The 19792-nt window shown below is 36.9% G+C and overlaps 1 protein-coding gene and 2 non-coding genes across 3 annotated transcripts; 2 read left to right on the forward strand and 1 right to left on the reverse strand.

Annotated features, from left to right (window-relative positions):
• The first annotated feature begins 244 nt into the window (after positions 1 to 244).
• Positions 245 to 19786, forward strand: LOC136258015 (uncharacterized). The gene is made up of 13 exons (XM_066051314.1): positions 245 to 456; positions 506 to 757; positions 4882 to 5018; positions 6401 to 6554; positions 7697 to 7933; positions 8283 to 8549; positions 10095 to 10181; positions 10989 to 11091; positions 12894 to 13165; positions 13761 to 13838; positions 14793 to 14889; positions 16738 to 16786; positions 19240 to 19786. The coding sequence occupies exons 1-13, from the start codon at positions 381 to 383 to the stop codon at positions 19678 to 19680; spliced, it is 2250 nt and encodes a 749-aa protein (XP_065907386.1). The 5' UTR covers positions 245 to 380; the 3' UTR covers positions 19681 to 19786.
• Positions 8988 to 9060, reverse strand: Trnaw-cca (transfer RNA tryptophan (anticodon CCA)). The gene has a single exon. It is a non-coding gene; the product is annotated as a tRNA-Trp (tRNA).
• Positions 9766 to 9838, forward strand: Trnaw-cca (transfer RNA tryptophan (anticodon CCA)). The gene has a single exon. It is a non-coding gene; the product is annotated as a tRNA-Trp (tRNA).
• Positions 19787 to 19792: the final 6 nt, after the last annotated feature.

Consider the following 19792-nt stretch of genomic DNA (forward strand, 5'->3'; position numbering starts at 1 on the left):
CTAGCTACTGCCTTCTGTTAGCTATCACCCATACCGCAGTAGCTATGAAGTATTAAGCCAGTAGTCTCCAGGCTCTTCCTGTAATGCCAACAGGTGTGCCAACACCGCTTGTTGCTACCCCCAGCACTACCTTAGAGTCAGTGATTTCATAGATAGTTAATGCATCCCTTGGACACATTACGCTGTGTCATTGTGACGTAATATTATTTGCTTTAAAAAGTAATTGTTTTAATTGGCGCTTAAAAGTTCTTGTATCGGCTCAGTGTCTCGCTCAGTCGGTTTCATTGTCGTAGAATCAATCAGGTACCAAATCACAACGAAAGTACTACATCAGTTCTATACTACTGGTTATGTAGAAGATTTTTCATGTACTGTCTTTGATGGACCGTACTGCTTTGTTAGTAGCGTTCGTTTTTCTGGTCGTGATCAGTCACGCCGGCGTCACTGAAGTCAGCGGTGAGTGTCACACACAATGGCAGCATGACATTACATGTTACACTCGCAGCTCAAGTATCCACTAGAATTGTAGCTGTGATGTCTTATCCCGTGACTCTGGGGTGTTCGACGATGTCTGGTGCAGAACCGATCTGGTACTTCAACGAAATACCCATAACGTTTACTGGGCTGTTCAGTCAAGTAACTGGAGGACTGAGGATAGACTCAGCACGATTGGAACATGCTGGACGTTACACCTGCGTGGACCCAAATACGCCACCCACGAATCTTTTCACCAGAGATTACGTGTTGTTGGTTGTATGTAAGTTACCACCACCTCGTATGCATTTCTTAATATTAACACTCAGTACATATCCACTGTATGTGTTGATCAGAGAATTAATTTAGCCATATGGAACCAGGTAGTCAGGCCATACCACAACACCCCTCTGACATCATCTGTTTGATACGATGCAATGCTTATTGAATATGGAATTGTTTTCATTATTGTGTCAAAGTTCTGGCCAATTCCTTGATTTTGTAAAATGTTTTCAGGCAGTTTGTTCTAGGATTACACTGTGTTGCATAATTAAAAAGAGGTTTGTCTTTAATAGACAGTTAACCTTCCTGGATGTGCTGCACAATATCATGTGTGTACGTGTACTTTAAGAAGACAACGAAAGATCGTGGTCTCAATAGATATCATGTTGCGTGTTAAATCTTTAGTTATACTGTTCACAGCCATGATACTTATTGCGTGTATTGAATTAGTTGAAACTGTTGCATAGTCAAATGTACGCATTGAGCTAAGCCCTCAGTTCTTGAGCTCTGAAAGTCTTTTTATTCAAAAGTCTGACACATTACAAGCAATCAAATATTTTTGTAATACAGTTCCTATGTGAAAGCCATAAAAGTATAATATCTGTTATGATTCTTCCCAAAATTGTAATAGAGCCAAACCACACAACTTGACACCATATTGGTTGGTTGAAGTGTTATTTCTCTTAAACTGGACAGAGTATCATAACCGGTTACTGAGCAGATCGTAACTGTCAGGTATCCGGTTAGCTAAATTACCGTATACAGGAAAACTTTGGTGGGGGTAAGTTTTAGCAAATAGCAAGCTAAATCGTATTTGGCGAAATAAACTTTGGCGAATTCAAGCTCAATCTATAGCTATAAAGATGCTAATCTCAGGCGCTACGAGTAATTGGTGGGTTAAATTTTGATGAATTTGTAGCGAATTGCCAAATTCCCCAAAGTTTTCCCCTGCCGAAGGTTTCCTCTATACGGTAAATGGCATTTTCTGCAATTTTTATGCTGTACACCTAGTGTGTAATCTATATGTACCCTTGGTGGTATAGTTTGTCAGATTGTCCTTATAGTGTTCAAAGTCCCAAGTGATTGTATCTATAGCAGAATCCCACTACAAGTGTGATATAGAGAACACAAAACCTACCAATGTCTTAGAGATCAATTATTCAGTTGTGCATAACCCGCCACCCCCCCACCCCCACTCTCCACACACGATTACTGGCCAGTTATTTGGTGTACCTGTGGTAAGGTATCATAGCTCTAACTTCTCCTAAGAAAAAAAAATCCATTTTCTTTTTTTAGTTGTTTTCTCAGGGGCTAAGTAGCTTGTTGAGTCTTAAGAGTTCCTGTATAAGGATGTACATAATGTATATTCAATTTTGCCATATGTGTAATGGTAGGGTAATATTGGTTGATGGGTGGTGGTGAGCTGTTTTGGTTGTATATACATTTAAAGGCAGTGAGGCCATGTATGATGAGAAGTCTTGTGTGGGATACAACCATGTTGAAATTTGTTAGTTCTGGCTTGGACACATTATTATTTAATGTACACAGCTGGTTTTTATTTAACCACATGTTGGCCTGTAAAATGATAACCACTAACCATGACATTGTACATACAACTGACAGGCCGCTGGTTTATTAACTTTGGTGTATTCATGCTGCATGAATTTTTAGTTTTTAATCAGTATAGTGAAATGGAGACAAAAATATTTTCTGCCTTCTCAAACCCTGTATTAAATATGTATCTGGTTGCCTATGGCTCCCTTTATTCATAAAGAACACTTTGGGAATGTATAATGTAACTTGAACATGTTTTATTTACAAATACACGGGAATTTTCAACTAGAGTAGGGACCATAGCACATCAATAAAAGTACTGAAACAAGCTGGAGTCGTGCACAATATTAAATCACAGTAAAACAATAAGAAGTGTTAATATCGACTGGTGAACCATGCATACTGCATCAAAAGAAAGAAATGGCACAATATAACACTTCTTATTGTACACTACTCCAACTTGTTTTGCTACCTTTTATCAATGTGCTATGGTTCCTACTGTAGTTGAAAATTCTAATTTTTTGTGTATTTGTTTGTTAACTTTTTTTGTAAAATAAAATTATTATGACTGGTGAACCACACATACTGCTTCTAAAGAAAGAAATGGTGCTGCGCTCCCCAGCTACCAATTATCGTCTGAAATGTTTAGTATCCATTACGCTTCGTTGTCAGCTACGTTCAACACTTTACATAGCAATACGAATCAAGAACTGTTCGAAAAACACCTCTGCAATCAAAGTAGCCACTATGAAAAATACGGACAATTTCCATTACAAAGGAAGCCATTATGTGCTACCACCAAATCGACACCTTTCGCTGTCAGCCAAGATGAATGGAACACAAAGGGGGACACTGGTAAGTCCATGAAGGGTGTATTGTGAGTGCTGCGGTATGCCAAAGGCACCTCTCGGTCTGAAGTGACATCTAACAGTGAAAAAATCAAGCCCGTAGCCTTAGCAGTTATCGAGTTACACTTGTCCGAAGGAATCAGTCAGTAACCCAGTCAGAAGAAAATTCTGTTAATTTATTTATTTATTTTTTAATTTCGTAGCAACTTGCATTGTTGAAAGTATTTCGGGTCGATCTGAAAGCTTGTTTGAGCTTAGTTTTACCTAGCCAATAGTGCCTCATTGTCGTCAGGGAAAACTGAAGCTGGTTTTTGGGTGATGTTTTTTGTGGGCCACGCCTACTCCTTTGTGGTCCCTACTATACAGTACTATCGTACTGTGTGATAACTAAAAATTGTAACAGATTGAGCAAAAAGATGAATAGTGTGCATAATCATGTTTTTATATTGAAGTAAAAAAATGTGAGCTACAAAATTGTTTTTACACACATTTTAATGGAATTATAGTAAACAATGAAACAAGGATGTGTGTAACTTATGTGTCTGAGTAAATAATATCTTTGTTACCATTTTCATTAATGTCTCCATTGATATCTTCTTTATGTGTTTGTTTACTTTGTGGTAAAATACATGTAACATTTTGATTATCACTTTAACCTGAAATGGCCTCTCTCTCTCTCACACTACACACATGCCACACACCTACACCTACACACACACCTACACACACACACCTACACACACACACCTACACACACACCTACACACGCACACAAGGGGCATAGCCAGCCAATATATGATGGTTGGGAATGACATCAACTTAAGTACACACACAAGAAACATGCTCACTTTCACGTGAGATATTGTCAAAGAAAAATATGAAAATTGTATGCACACAAGGCCTACAGCTACTTGTGCTATAGTGTGAACAAATGCTGCTTGCATGCAAACAATTACTAGTTATATGCTGTTCTATTAAACTTGTAGAGCAGGCATCCACCAACAATTGTTGTAGCCGAACATCACGTGACACCTACCACAAGAACCAGCAACATAATCTAAACAGTTCATATACACAGCGATATGTAATGCTTTTCAAGTAAACATCACATGACCCCAAATGAAGGTCGGGGGGCGCTAATTTATGACCTATAACTAGCCTAATGGATCACGTGATACACCCTCTATCTCTCGATCCCTTGTTTGAAGCCATGGTTCAACGAATGAGGCACACGTTTACACTATTAAATTAGGGTTGTTTGTGTGTTGCTGTGAATCCTCATGTGAATCTTAAGCTACTTGTATTGGTTGGGCAAAAGTTTGTGATGGTTGGGAAACGCCTATGACACCACATTCCATGCACGCACGCACACACACACACACACACACACACACACACACACACACACACACACACACACACACACACACACACACACACACACACACACACACACACACACACACACACACACACACACACACACACACACATGCACACAATCTTACATTAGCTAAATAAACATTGACCAGTAGTTTCATACTTGAAGTATTTTAAAGTTCAGTTGTTATGTAGCTGTAAAACAAATAATTATGTACATGCACGACCACTTGTTGGATATACAAAACTACTTTTTGCTTGCAGTGTATGACCCCTGTACATACATTCATTTGTATAGATATACAATATAGTGTACATTCCTTAGTATGTGATGTTGTTACAGCACCACCACAGTTGACTGTGCGACCAGCTTCAATAACACGAGTTGTTGTTAATGCTAATTTGTCATTCACTTGTGCATCACAAGCGATACCTCCTGCAAGTACCGTTTGGTTGATTGATGACTCAAATCTTGTTGTGGTAAGAAGTTTATATCAGGAGTCCTTTCTGGACCATAATATATGTACGTATATATAGCTCATTAATAAAGCCATCAATTTGACTAAGCGTTTTTAACTCAACACTGGGGTGGTCTTAGTAATGAAGTGATGATGTACACCTTAGCTATGTTTGGGACCTGCTTGACACGGTCACTATAATGAGGTTTGTATATATATTCCATATTGATGTATATATTTGGGACCATTATTGTTAGAGCTCGTCCCTACATAATAATAGTAATAACAATGTACATACTTTTGCTTGTACCATAGTACTTATGTAAAATAAAATTTGTAGCAATAATACACACATCAGACACCCTATTTACTTGATTTGTGCCACACGTTAGTACGGTATTATTCAAAGGGTTTTATCCTTGTTTCTGATAACTTTTACCACACCCTTGAATAATACACTCATTTCTAGTGCTCTCATACCTATAAGCTGTATAATATTTATTTCTATCTTTACACTATATGTATGTATGTATCTAAGACATTGTCATGGTAAGCTTAAACAGCAGTCACATATTCGAAATTCCGGATATTAGTTAGTATACTGACCACATAACAAACACACTTTTGTAACAACTTAACACAGGCTGTAGGACCAGGTGTCTGTCCTACAGACCTCCAGCACTTGTGCTGTAAAGCCTTAACAGCCGTTTCTTCCTCAATTTGTTACAACTGATCATCTTGCTTAACTAATTTATCATATCCTGCCCGGGCACTTAAACTGCACAATCCTATCACATTCAAATCTTTGGATAGTTTTTACAGAACTTGGCATGGTGCAGTTTCAACAATATGGGACACTCTACCTGCCAATTTATTGCTACAGGGCCATGCCACGGGATGGCGTTCTGTGCTAAAATGTCTCCAACGCTACTGCCATTAATAACGTTCATGTTGTATGTATCATACACACATTGCTGTACCTCTGTTGTTTGTTTTAAACAGTGAAGTTATATTGTAATAAAAAATTGTAATAATAAAATTAAATTAAAACTAAAAAATATGAAAAAAACACGAGGCGTGAGACATGGCTGTGCTACAATAACTTGGGTGAAAGTATAGAACTAGTAAACATTTGTATTTTGAAATTTGGTTAGGGAGGACCCTAAGGTCCATAGGAACATGTTGTGATTGTTTAAAATAGTAAAAACACACTCTCGAATTATATACTGCAGTGCCACAGTATTCGAAGAGTTTTATCCTTATTTTTGGGCTGATAAATAATAGTACCCCCTGTGATACAAATGAAGTAAATACAGTGTTGATATGATATTGTATTACCTGTGTACCGACTTAGAGTAGAACACTTGCGTACATACTGTACAACCATACTATTGTCTTCTCCAGTTTCCATCGTTCAATGGTAGTACCACATCATTCTTAGCTGTGAGCACTCGAGGCCTTCCCTTTGATACATATCAAGTACGATGTGAATCATCCAGCTCTCAGGGGAAATCTTCTGCATCAGTTAATTTCATCATAGTACGTGTATCATTTAATGGTAGGTATGTATGTGTGTATGTATGTATGTACTGTACCTATGTATGTATGTATGTATGTATGTATGTATGTATGTATGTATGTATGTATGTATGTATGTATGTATGTATGTATGTATGTATGTATGTATGTATGTATGTATGTATGTATGTATGTATGTATGTATGTATGTATGTATGTAATGTATGTATGTATGTATGTACCGTATTGTCTCGAATTACGGCCCAGGCATTTGTTTCTTTCAAGCAACTTTTTACCCTGGCTACTAAACGAGACCGGCATTTATATACCTGATCATCATTCGCGAGTCAACTTCATACCTTGTTGTTGTACTCTCCTTGATGTTTCCCTCAGCATATTTCACAGATTCAAACTTAAAAGGAACTTTATAAAACGTTCTTCACTTCATCGTTTATAACACTGCCCCAAATTGTTAAGAATACATTGTAATGACTGCACTAGACGTTTATTTGAGACCCGGCGTTTATTTTGTTATGATGCTGTATACCTCTGGTGACTAAACAGGACCAGGCGTTTATACGAGAGCGGCCGTAATTTGAGGCAATACGGTATGTATGTATGTGTATATGTATGTATGTATGTACCTGTATGTATGTACCATATTTCCTTGTATAAAAAAAAAAACAGGATTTTATTTCCTTCCCATCATTTTTGACCTGCCCTGTAATAAATAGGGCCTTTATTTGTGACCAAGCATTTATTTTGGATTGGTCCGAGCGTTTAATCAAATTTGGGTGGTGGTAGAACAGGATTACTGTAACAGTGTGTTGACTATATAGACAAGTGTAGTCAAGGCTTTAAATGATTGGAAAATATTTGTATCATACATATCTGCATGCACTCGGACTCATCCAGGCTACTAATGTAAGTACCTTCATCCCTCATAAGGCTCTAAGCTCAAGTAGGAAGCAGCAGTAACACGGAAAACAATTAAAACTATTAACAGTAGACTCAAATGATAGCCCGGGCCTCTATTTGAGACCAAGCGTTTATTTTGCAAATGTGCTGGAACCCCCCAGCTTACAATCGAGACAGGCGTTTAATCAAATGTGGCTTTTATACGAGGAAATACAGTATGTATGTTTTATGTATGCATGTATATACGTATTTGTTTCCTTACAGAAGCTGTTAGAATAAATTTATTTAGTAACCAAGTTGTCACTGTTGGTAATGTGGTCTCATTCCAATGCCTGATGGAGTCCCCACAGTTCACTACGCTACAGTGGACCAGAGATGGGATGGTACTCATTGATACTGGTAACACCCTAAGGGTCTCTGTTACTGGTACTAGTGATACCGGGTCATACTGTTGTGCTGTTAACGGCAGTGTCGTCCATTGTGCTTATATCTATGTACAAGGTGGGTAGTTATGAAATCATTTACAGTATGTAAACATTAAGACTGGTTAGATGAAATGTACCAAAAACATTGTACCCAGCACTGAATGGCTGTCATGCTTAAATTCATATTGCTGAAGTGTCATTTGAAGGATAATATGCAATGACAGTTATCAAATCAGATCACATCTAGTTGTAGCAGCTACATACAGTACTTTAACTAAGAATGCACTTACATTTTGTTTCTACTTAAGTGCAGTATACAATGGCTTTCCCTTTGTAGCCATTTTCACATGGCCTACAGGTGACAAGCTTATACTCCATGCAGTATAAAATAGCTGTCCTTGATGTGTGTACATATATCTACACAGTTCCTCCAGTGATTGACACTATCACTCCATCAATAAGAACAGTTAGTGGTCGTAGCATATCGCTATATTGTCATGCTACTGGAGAAGAACCTCCCAGGATCACTTGGCAGTACAGAAATGGGACAGTGATTTCTGACAGTGACAGAGGGGCATCATCCCTGACACTGGATAATGTTCATGCTGAGAGATTAGACAGATTAGATATTGAATGTGTTGCTTCAAACAGTGCAGGCTTTGCCAGGAAAGCAACTAGAGTTACTACTGTGGGTGAGTACTATACATCTGTGGGTACAGTAGTTCTGAACTATTATCATACAGCCATCTGTATTTACATACAGAGTGGAGTGTACTGTACAACAGGAAATTTTAGCAAAAGGAAAAGTTGATGAAACCACACGTGATCGGCATTACGAATTGAGTATTGATAAAGAAAATTTTAAAACATAGCACATATTTTTAGAGGTGCTTATGGACTTTAACTGATTTGTCAAATTTGTCAACTCCTTTTGTCAAAATTTCCTGTCATACGATACTGTATATGTTATAGGATCACAGATAATTCCACATTGTAAATGTCTCCACTTTCAGGGTGGTGACCTTTTAAAGTGAAGTGTATGTATGTATAACCTTTGTGACTAGTGTCTAAGACAAAAAGTGTTAGCAAATAAATAGAATTAAAATCTGATGGCAAAAGAAAAAAGTTCTTGACCCTGATGTGATTTGAACACACAACCTTCTGATCTGGAGTCAGACGCACTACCAATTGTGCTACAGGATCCCAGTTGTATGTTATGTGTTGAAGTGTCATTCTTAATCAAGAATGTGCTTATGTACAAAGATCTAGAACTTGGAGAAAACTTACATAGTTTTGGGGATGAACTACAATGCGTGGATGAGGTAGTGAACTGTGGCATTATTTTCTTGTTGAAAAAAAACTTTTTCGTATGTTCTAGTTTGTGTTGGAGTACTATGTACTATAGCAGTGCTTGCCGAGAAAACTGATGCTACAGAAAGAAAGTATGTCACCTTAATGCTTGCAGAATCACAGACTGAATATCTAATGATCTCCACCAAATGACACTGTTTGCTAGTGTTCTGTTGTGGTAACTGAGGCTGACGAAACTAGACAATTTTAAGAAAAAGCATTTTCATGTACATATACTTGAAATGTACATACGTATTTGCCCTATTCTGTCTAGAACCTCAACCACTCTGTTAGTCAGAATTTTTAAAGGATGTAATCAAAGCATCAATTTTGTATTTTAGTGATTAATTTGCTTTGTAATTGTTAAACACACACGCATAAATTCCCATGTGTTTATGTGTAGCTGTATATCTATATACGTAAATATGACTCCCATTGAACATTTTATTGAAAAATAATTAACCAATGAACTATATGACAGCAAATACCACTGTATTTCACACAGATGGAATAAAGGGTTTACATAAAGTTCATGTCAGTAATCACTTTTATAACCAGGATCCTGTAGCACAATTGGTAGTGCGTCTGACTCCAGATCAGAAGGTTGTGTGTTCAAGTCACATCAGGGTCATTGTTTTGTTTTTTTCCTTTTTGTGGACCATTTTGAGGTGATACGTATGTATGTACCTGCATCCAACTAGTGATAATTTATTTTCAGTAGTAGTTGTATGTACTACAAAGTATGTGAGTACGTATGTACCAACAAATGGATCCATCCAATTAAAAAAAAAACTGTATATGTTGCACTGTCAAGAGTTATATGTATGTATATGTATGGTATATACGTACTATGCGTATGGGTGTTTCTTTCTTTATCTTTACCACAGGATCTTGTTCTCACAACCTTCTTACTGACCCTGATGGTGACAGTGACTGGATTATTCCTAATGGAGCAACACGTTCTAACCAAAATGGTTAGTGTTAATAAAATTTTGTTGGCAATACACTGACAAGTCTACAGTACATTTGCTAATGTATGTTGGTCCGTATATGTACTACTCAAGGGTGCAAAACGGTACCCTAAGAAAAGGGGTGAAGTCATATGGGATAGCTGCCATTTAGGACGTGTTTTAAATCATTAAGTATACCTTAGTGTGCTAAAGCATTAGAGAGATCAGTGGTACTTCCTGTGTATATAACATTAGCTATGCTGTAGATGATGTATATCAGTAAATGATAAAGATCCTTTGAAATTGACCCACACACTTGAATTATAGGTAAATACACATCCTTTAATGTAGACAGAATTGCATGGCAGAACTACGTAACTTGCACGTCTGTGTCTCTGCTGAATGTTCTGTTAGAGTAGTTAGTTGACTGCTCTATTAGAGTATCTCGATTTTGTGCACTCCCAGTAGTTAGTCTCCATTGTTGCACAACCTGTAACACAAATCCTACTAATCAAGGCAAGGCACATTGGAAAATGGGTAAAAGAATTAGAATAGTTGCTGTACTTGCATGGTACCGCTTCTCCACTCTTCAGAGTGGAGGTGCAGTTACCTCCCTACATGTATTTCTCCGCCCCTGACATGTACATCTACATGTGCGCATATGCATTACATACATAAATACAGTATGCACAGTATGTGTCCCATGTGTACAAGTATACACATACATAAAACTGATATACCCCTGCACGTTTGCCCAACTAGAGGTGTTAGAATAACTGAGGACCCACTGTACGTACATCATACGTGAGTTATATTATTTATGTGCTATAGGTGAACAACTATTTGAAATAACTTATAGTGACTTGGTTAATGAAACAGCATCCATCTCTCATCTGGTAGTGGTGAACGCCAGTGTTGAAACATTACATCTTCGGTATGTGTGTGTATCATGTTGTATGTAGGTGTATTCAGTGGTGATTCTAGACCTGACCTATGGGGGGGGACAAGTAGCGAACAGCATAACTATTGTTGTTTGGATGTAGTATAAAGTAGAATTTTTGGGGGGTCTGGGGGTTGTACCCCCAGAAGCTACAGGATTTTTGCAATTTAAAGACTTGAAAACAGCCTAAAATTTATGCTAAAAACATGAAAAATGCTAAAAATAACAATACCAATCTATAACTACAACTTCCCCCCAAGATTTTTAACAAGTTATTTTTCAGCAGGGGGCCCCTTAGAATTGCCTATGGGTGTTACGTAGTTATAGTAGTATAAATGAATACAGCACGGCTGTTGTGATGTGATCAAGGCTGAGGTTGCCGGCTCTTCCAATTACAAGTATAAGGAAAGAGTAGGAATTTTAGGTTCGATTAGGGATGATAGAGAAAAGTACAGAAACAAGGGAGGTCGTTTCCTATACTTGCAGATATACTAGTGAACATTTAATCCCTACTTCAGTCTGTACCCATGACTAATTAGGGATTAAATGTCCACTAGTATATCTGCAGGTGTAGGAAACGACCTCCCTTGTTTCCTTACTATGATCCCTGATCAAACTTACAATTCATAATTTTTATACTTGTTTACTTTTTTTGTAACATTATTCCAGTATTGTCAAAAATCCGTCAGTTCATCCTACAAGGGTGGCCAAACAACCAGCTTGATGAGGAATTTCAACCCTATCACATACTGCATCAAATGAAAGTATGGCACCTGGGTTAATCAGTGTATTTCATCTGAACTTGCCCCTCAATTATTAATAATCACAAACTCAAAAGTGAAGTGGCCATTACTCCTCCCTTTCAGCTACGTATGTTCAGCCCATTACTCAGTGCTACCAACAAAGAACAGTAGAAGAAGAGCCTCTGCAATCAATCCAGTGGAAAATGTGGACGATTTGTGCACCCTAACTATCAATTACTAACTAGAAAGTGAAGTGGCCAGTATGCTTCACTATCAGACTGTTACACAGCATTACAAGTAGAAGAAGTGCCTCTGCAATCAATCCATCACCATGGAAAATGCAGATGATTCTCATTTACAAATGTAGGGAAGCCATCAAGTTACCATGAATCAACACCTTAGGCTGTCAGCAAAAACGAAATGGGACACAAAGGAAGACAAAGGTAAGTCCACGATGCGTGCATTGTATGTACTGCAATATGCCAAAAGGCACCTGTCGGGCTAAGGCGACATTGAACAGTGAAAACTTCAAGTCCGTAGCCTTAGCCGTTATCAAATTACGCTTGTCTGAAGGCATTAGTTAATCAGTCAGCAGTACATAAAACTTTTTAAAGATTCCAAAACAGCCTATCTGAAGCATTTTTGGCTGTTGTGGAGACACTGTTTGAAGCACCATTTGCTTTATTAGAATTTGTGTTCAGTTTGCTAGTGTTGGATACTGTATTATTGCCAGATCTTATTGAAACCCAGGGGCGTTACCTGAATGTACTGTAAGGTCTTGTACGAGATTACAATAGCTTAATTTGTAGAACAAGGCTTACTGCAATTAGCGAAAGTCATGACTTGTCGAAGGGATGTCAACAGCAGTTGCTACAAGGAAAAGTTTTACAAGTGAATTGATGCCCAGGCATCTATACAGTTAAATATGGTATTTCTCATTCTTATTGTGATATCATGAAGAGTGCATTGATATTGTATTGTAGTCGTAATTGTGTGTGGTCTTGTTTTGTCATTTTGAGTATACAGTTACACATCTCTGTGTATAAATTACAGTGCCCAGGTACGAGAAGTTGACACACAGAATACCACATCTGTGTCACGTATACGATTGTCAATTGTTGGGGACCCATCAGTGGAACAAACAATCACATCACAAGGGGAATCAAGCAGGTGGAATTGGATAGAACTTTATTTTAACTTGTCGGCAATGGATAACCATTTCAACATAGCAACTCTTAAAGTTGAATTGTTTGCTGGTAGCTTCTTTGCACAGCCCATCAGTGGAGTTGTGTACTTTGACAATGTCTGTTTGGAGACATCTAATTGTAAGCTTGTGTCAATGTGCCCATACTCATGTAATGGTGTGTGTCATGCAGTAGTTGTGTAAGTAATAAATGTACGTATGTGTGTGTGTGTGTTTCTCTCACACTGGTATGTGCATACAGCATTTTTGTGCCATTGTGTGTATACTAAAGTCTAACCCACACTAACATGTATACAATAATATACTGTACATGTTACACATTAAGAGAACTCTAGGAATAATAACCACTTCTGCGTTCACAACCAATAACCAATATATTATATTGGTTGTGCACTCAGAAGTGGTTAACTGGTACATGTACACTACTAGCCTACTATACTCTAATCATATTCATACCAGAGCAGACTTTATGCATTGCTGTGACTATATAGTATAAAAAGGATCTTTCAATTCTATGAACTTGTAGCGTAGTTTTTTTTTTTTAATATCATTTTTGAAGCCAATATATCTAAAGTGTGAGTTGTCAATGTTGATAAACTGAATGTGTGTAAAAGATCCCTTTCTAAAATGAGATAAACGATTAAGTGTCCCTTTCACTTCCCCATGACTTCCCTGTATTTCTACATGTCTAATTACAGCAATATTTATTGCTTTAGTTCTTCCAGTCTTGCAACCTTCAAGTACACCAGTGACTACACCAACAGCCAGAGGATCATCTTCAAGTGACAATGATAGTGAGATGATGTGTGTTAGTATAGTGGCTGTATACGTATATCACTGTGTGTGTGGTGTACGGATTACAATGGCTATGTTTAGTACTGTAACCAAGAGTTTGTAATATATAGTTACTTTTTAATAGTGCAGATAACACAGTGACTCTTGACAGACTATAGAAACTGGATACTCTCTGAGTCTCCATTCTATTTATTATTAGCCCTTGCTGTAACCATAGTGCTTTTCTTATTTCATATTTTCAAAAGTATATAATGGGGAAGGAGAGTGTCGAACTACGCTATAGGCTTTGAAAAATGAGCCCAGGCCATAAAGTCATTCAAACAGCTCAATAATTGTGTTTATTGGTGACTTATTTTAAGCACAGTGGGCGTATATGTGACTACTGAGTGAAAGAACGGTGTACTTGAGAAAAGTATGGCACATTATGCAGAGGAACTCGCCATACAAAGAGAAAGACACAAGCAGCTAACCTGGAAAACAAACTTCGAGGTTTCATCATGGTTGAGTGAGGTCAAGATTTCATTTGATATTTCATCATAGTCGACATCCCATGCCTCGCCTCAACAGTTCTACTAGCTAAGGTGACACATCTAGATGAAATTTCAGCCATTGTGATTCCATACGGACCACCCGTTAAAACATTAAGGTATTAAATCTGAGCAATCAACAGCGGTCAGGTTTACTAGAAGAAACGAAGGTATATGGGTTACTTCATGGGCTCATTTTTCATAGTCTATAGCACAGTTCAACACTCTCCCTCTCCATTATGCACTCTTGATATTTTTCAATGCTGTTCTAATGTACAGAAATAAGATTTTTGCTATCTGAAACAAAAGTTTTTTGAGTTTTTCGATTACACTTAATGAATGACCAGTTTGTGTGTCTGTGTCTGTGTGCATGTGTCTGAGCTATGTATTTATGTTTTATTTGTTTGTTTCATTTTTCTGTTACAGTTGAAATCATAGCTGGTTCAGTGGCTGGTGGGGTATTGGTGTGTATACTACTAGTAGCACTACTCATCATGTGCTGGTGTGTCTACTGTAAGAGGAGGTAAGAATACACTGTTAAACAACACATAAACTTAACCATCAGTTTCTCATCCACCGGTACCCAAAACAGCATATGTGACTGGCTGGCCAGTTGTTTCACAAATTTTTTGTTTTATTGAAATATACACATGCCACCTAAACTCTATGCATGTTTTAATCACTTCAGTGTGCAATGAAATAAAGTTCAACCCACCACCAGATCCACCACCAGATTTGCCTGTTTGTGGAGATTAAGAAAACTTGGTTCATGTAAAGGACACAATAGTTATGAGTACTTATTTTTAACAGTGTCGTAGAAATAAAGTTGACTGTCATCATTTCTTTGTTAAAATGGCCTTTTCTTCATAGTATACTTGCTTTGATGGATTTGCTAATTCATGGTTAACAGATTGAGCAAAAGTATTGTAGCTCGTAAGTTATAATCAGTTAATTGATTAAGTGCCTGTAAGCTGTTCACTGTATAGTTGCTGTACTAATCACGTAGTGCTTTAGTTTGCCATACATTAGCCCCATTAGCAGGAGTGCAATTAATCCCAAATTGTATGGCTTGTTTATGTAATTGCACTGTAAAATAACTAATAAAATAACAGAATTACAGAAACCTTATAAGTGCAACAAGAAGGTGATGTGATGACTAGCCAATCAAATAAGCTGACAATAGAAGCCTTTAAAGTGCAAAATGTTCGTTGTCAGAGTTGCCAGAATGTGAAGTGTTACAACAAATGATAAATCCATTTAACCAATCAGATTAAGAAGTCTCTTAAGTGCTGGAATCACCTGATATACTGTAAGTTAATTAGCCACATAGAACTGGATAAATCTGTACTTACAAGCCATCAAGAGTATTACAATGTAATTAGTAGGCAATCACACACATTTTCGTGTAATTATGGAATAATTATACTCGTAACAGCCAAAATTGTACTCAAATGTGTGTGATTACCCAAATCAATTTTTTTTGCTGTTCCACTGTCTGGCGCTATAACTCCGAGACCATTTGACATAAAAAGGCTGAAACTTTGGCTGTCCACTCTTTTCTATAGATAACAAAGCAATAAAATGTAATTTGAAGAAACTGCAAAAATGATGGGCTTTTGCTCAGCTGGTCACACATGCTTGCAGGGAGATTTACATTTTATCATTGTACGATATACGTACGTGTATAGGCAAGATAGCTATTGCAATAATAACCTTTAAAAGTTGATTTTCAGCTACCAATTAGTCATTGATGTGGTAAGGAAAACATTGACGACTACAGAGATCGTAAACATAATTTAATGAAGTTTGTGTGGTCTAAGTATACTACACCTTGTGTATGGACAGGTGTGTTGTTACATGCAGCAGAATTATGTAATTTTTCTAATTCAAAATTTCTTGTTAAAATTATTTGAATTACATCGACCAATATTTGTATTATTCTAATAGATCAATCAAAATTATCACTAAGCGTTCCTGTTTCTGCTGCTTATCATCGATATGATTATAGTACAAGAAGTCTCAAATAAGAACTCTTTCTAAATTGTTTGAATGCAAAAGTTACCATGCTCTCACCTGGATCTTGCCATACACCTACACATGTCCGTACTTAATATTTGTACAATACCATTCAAATGTAATGTCGTCTCACAAGAGGACGAGCAATTAAAATACTTGCTAATTGAAGGATGTGGCAGCTATTTCACTTACACGTATTCATCCCAAACAAAACGGGATGAATACTCATGAGTAAAATGGGTGCCACACCCTTTAATTAGTAAGTTTTTTTAAATTGCTTGCTCTCTCGTAAGACGGCGTTGCATTCGAGCGGTACGTACCATATTATGCATAAGGTTTGTATATTTTTGCATAGGGATGTGAAGGTTGGTAAATTTAGAAAACAAAGTGAAGATTCAATTCGGGTATGTACTGTGAACATTTATATGTTGCTAACTACAACAATTAACACCTATTATTGCTGCTAAAATGTTTATGATTATTTTTTTTTTATGGTTATCTATTGAAGAAATTACATGTCAGGGGCAGAGAAAGTTGTTGTGACTGGTGTAAAAATATCTCTGGAGCAGGAGAACTGGGGGATCCAGAAACTGTGTTCTTTTTTTTCTTTTTATTTGTCTCTTCATGGTGTCTTAAGTTTCATTTGGATTAATTATAGAAGCGTTTGGACTTTTAGTCTAAAATACTGTATAATTATAGGTAGAACAATTAGTTGAGTTATCTGATATCACACCACAAAAAGTCTCCCCTGTTGCTTGTGTCAGCGTTGAAACCGGAAAGTCTACAGGTATGCACAAAACCATGCTCATAGCTGCCTGCTAGCTTATGTGGAGCCACGCCCACTTATCGATTGTTATTTTACGGAATAGGTCAAGGCTAGTTTCTTTCGTGAGCCATGCTCACTTTATATCAGGAATGTATCATACTTTTTAAACTTATGGTGTGTTAGGTATGCAAAAAGCCACATCTACTTGCAGGAAACGTATCTTGCTTTTTGCAAACTTATGTGAAATCTTGCCCACTGACTACCATCGTTAAGTATGGACACCCTCGTGTTTAATGCGCTAGTCAGCACTCAAAACGTAGCAGTTGGCGCATGCCTTACTTTAAATTAATCCAGGTCGGACTCAGATTGCTATCCAGGTCATCCAGGTCAACAGTAGTGACCCGGTTTCAACGCTGGCTTGTGTGTCTATTCACTGTACCAAGCCTTCTCTGAGTATCAGCAGACACTTTTATAAACGTTGTGTAACAAATATGGGAAACTGCCGATTGTCATGACATGATATAAGTATCATATACTCCATGGCATTAATGTATGTCTATTTGGCAGGAAGATTTACTCTGACATGTGTTAAACAATACACAATCAAAAATTGCATATAATTTTAGTGTGATAATGCTATGTATTATTGTTCCCTCATGTGTGTTTACTGACACGTATATCCAGGCCTGTTGTAGTAAGGCTTTTCTAGTGTAAGTTCTGCCTAATGCACTACTGTATACAGTATGTTGTGACGTAAATGACCGTGACATTTTATGCTGTGGTACCCCTACTTTATACCAGTTGTAATACTGTACATTGCAAAGTTTTGCTATATTTACTCGCATATGTTGTACTTAATTTATGCATATGTTTGAGGCATATCATGTAACTTATATTGATATGCTTTCCAAGTTTAAATATTTTCCTTGTCTTGTTACGCTGTATGTGCGTACTTGCTAAGCGTATACAGCGCATCATTTGAAATAATTCTCTTCTACACCTTTTCCTTGTTATTTGCATATATGTGCCAATGAAGTAACAAGATTGTTCATTAAGGATTTCATTTTTTAGCTCACTGTAACAAGCACGATGTCACTTATAATGTTTTCAGAAACTCTATACTCACTTTTCCTTATGGCTAAAAAAATGCTGTCTGGGCCTAGTAATGTGACACTCTCAGAAACTCTAGATGAACATTTAAAATAAAATAACAAAGTGCATTTCACATGAGAAACGTTGCATCTATATTTTGCCAATAGACAAGAACTTAGTAGGAATTAACATGTTACAGTCATAGCTAGGAAGAATATATAGTTTGTTTTTTTTGCACATGAGGTTTTTCATCTAAGGTTTTAAATGTGGTATGAGAACAAAATTGTGAGGAGAAGGATTCTTGCAGTGCTAAATTTGCACTCTTCAACCTTTATTTGTTTCCCATTACACTTATATTGCAACCAGATCTGCAAAAACTCCATTTAATCTGTTTGTACACTACTGAAATTCTAATTTTCCACTATCTAGAAAGCCAAAGTAATGGTCGAGCAAGGTTTCAGCTTTAGAAACCAATAATTTTAGAAGCTACAGTATATGGAAAATGACTTACAAATGCAGTCTTGTACATATATTCCATATCAATGGGTGGATAGATTATGTCTTATAGTTACATGTAGGTCCTTCCTACAGCCACAGGGAAGGCAAAATCTGTAAAAATGTTGAGAATAAAAATACAAATTCAACAAAAAGTAAACTAAAAATGCTCATACCTTTGTGTGGGACTTTTAAACTCCTTTTTTTCTTTAAGTAATACCAAGAGTTTATAATATTTATGTGGGGTATACAAATATTATGAACTCTTGGTAATACGATGACAATAAGGTGTTTACCGATGGTACCTCTCTTCACTGCAAAACTTGTGCTCAAAATTTACAATAATTTTGTACTAAGTATTTCACCCATTGTGTTTAATGCATCCTACTGTAAAATTAACTTTACATGAACGTGTGGGATTCTAGTTATGCAACACTGTATATGTATGTAGCTACGGTTATGTATTTCCATTGTTGAAAGAAATTTTTGCTTTTTTACTTTTAGAGAAGCAGTGTAGGAGTTAAAAATACAGTAGCATTTGATAAAACCACAGAGCAGGTGATCGTTGCAGACTCAACAGACTACAATTACATTACACCAAATAAAGCAGAAGAAAATCATTATGAAAGCCAGGGGAATGAATATTTCAAGCTAAATCGTGACAACAGGCAGCAATCAAATGAATATCAAAAGCCGACTAGGACTGAAGGAGATGAAGTACAAGAATTGTACGTTGGTCCTGAGCCACAACCAGAGTATGAAGTCGTACAGAGTGACCCCCAATACCTTGATGTAAGGGGTAACGACACTGAAGAGCAGTCACAGTATTTAGATGTTGTATCACATGAAGAGGAATTATATTCGGATGTTTCAGACACAGTGGAAAGAACACCACAATCACACATCCACCAAGATAGTGAAGAATTAGAAATTTATGAAAATTAAAAATTAGTGTTATTGAGAGCTATTCTGTATTTTTATAACTAATGTATCACAAAATAATTGTATATTTTCTCTCAGTCACAAACATGTGTACAATTATAATAATGTATGTACC

The sequence above is a fragment of the Dysidea avara genome, chromosome 6 (assembly GCF_963678975.1).
Source record: "Dysidea avara chromosome 6, odDysAvar1.4, whole genome shotgun sequence".
Taxonomy (NCBI): domain Eukaryota; kingdom Metazoa; phylum Porifera; class Demospongiae; order Dictyoceratida; family Dysideidae; genus Dysidea; species Dysidea avara.

Coding starts and splice junctions, on each gene's coding strand:
- LOC136258015 (XM_066051314.1), top strand. CDS start 381: ATGGACCGTACTGCTTTGTTAGTAGCGTTCGTTTTTCTGGTCGTGATC. Junction 11,092..12,893: donor GTTGAAACATTACATCTTCG/GTATGTGTGTGT, acceptor TATAAATTACAG/TGCCCAGGTACGAGAAGTTG. Junction 14,890..16,737: donor TGTGTCTACTGTAAGAGGAG/GTAAGAATACAC, acceptor ATTTTTGCATAG/GGATGTGAAGGTTGGTAAAT.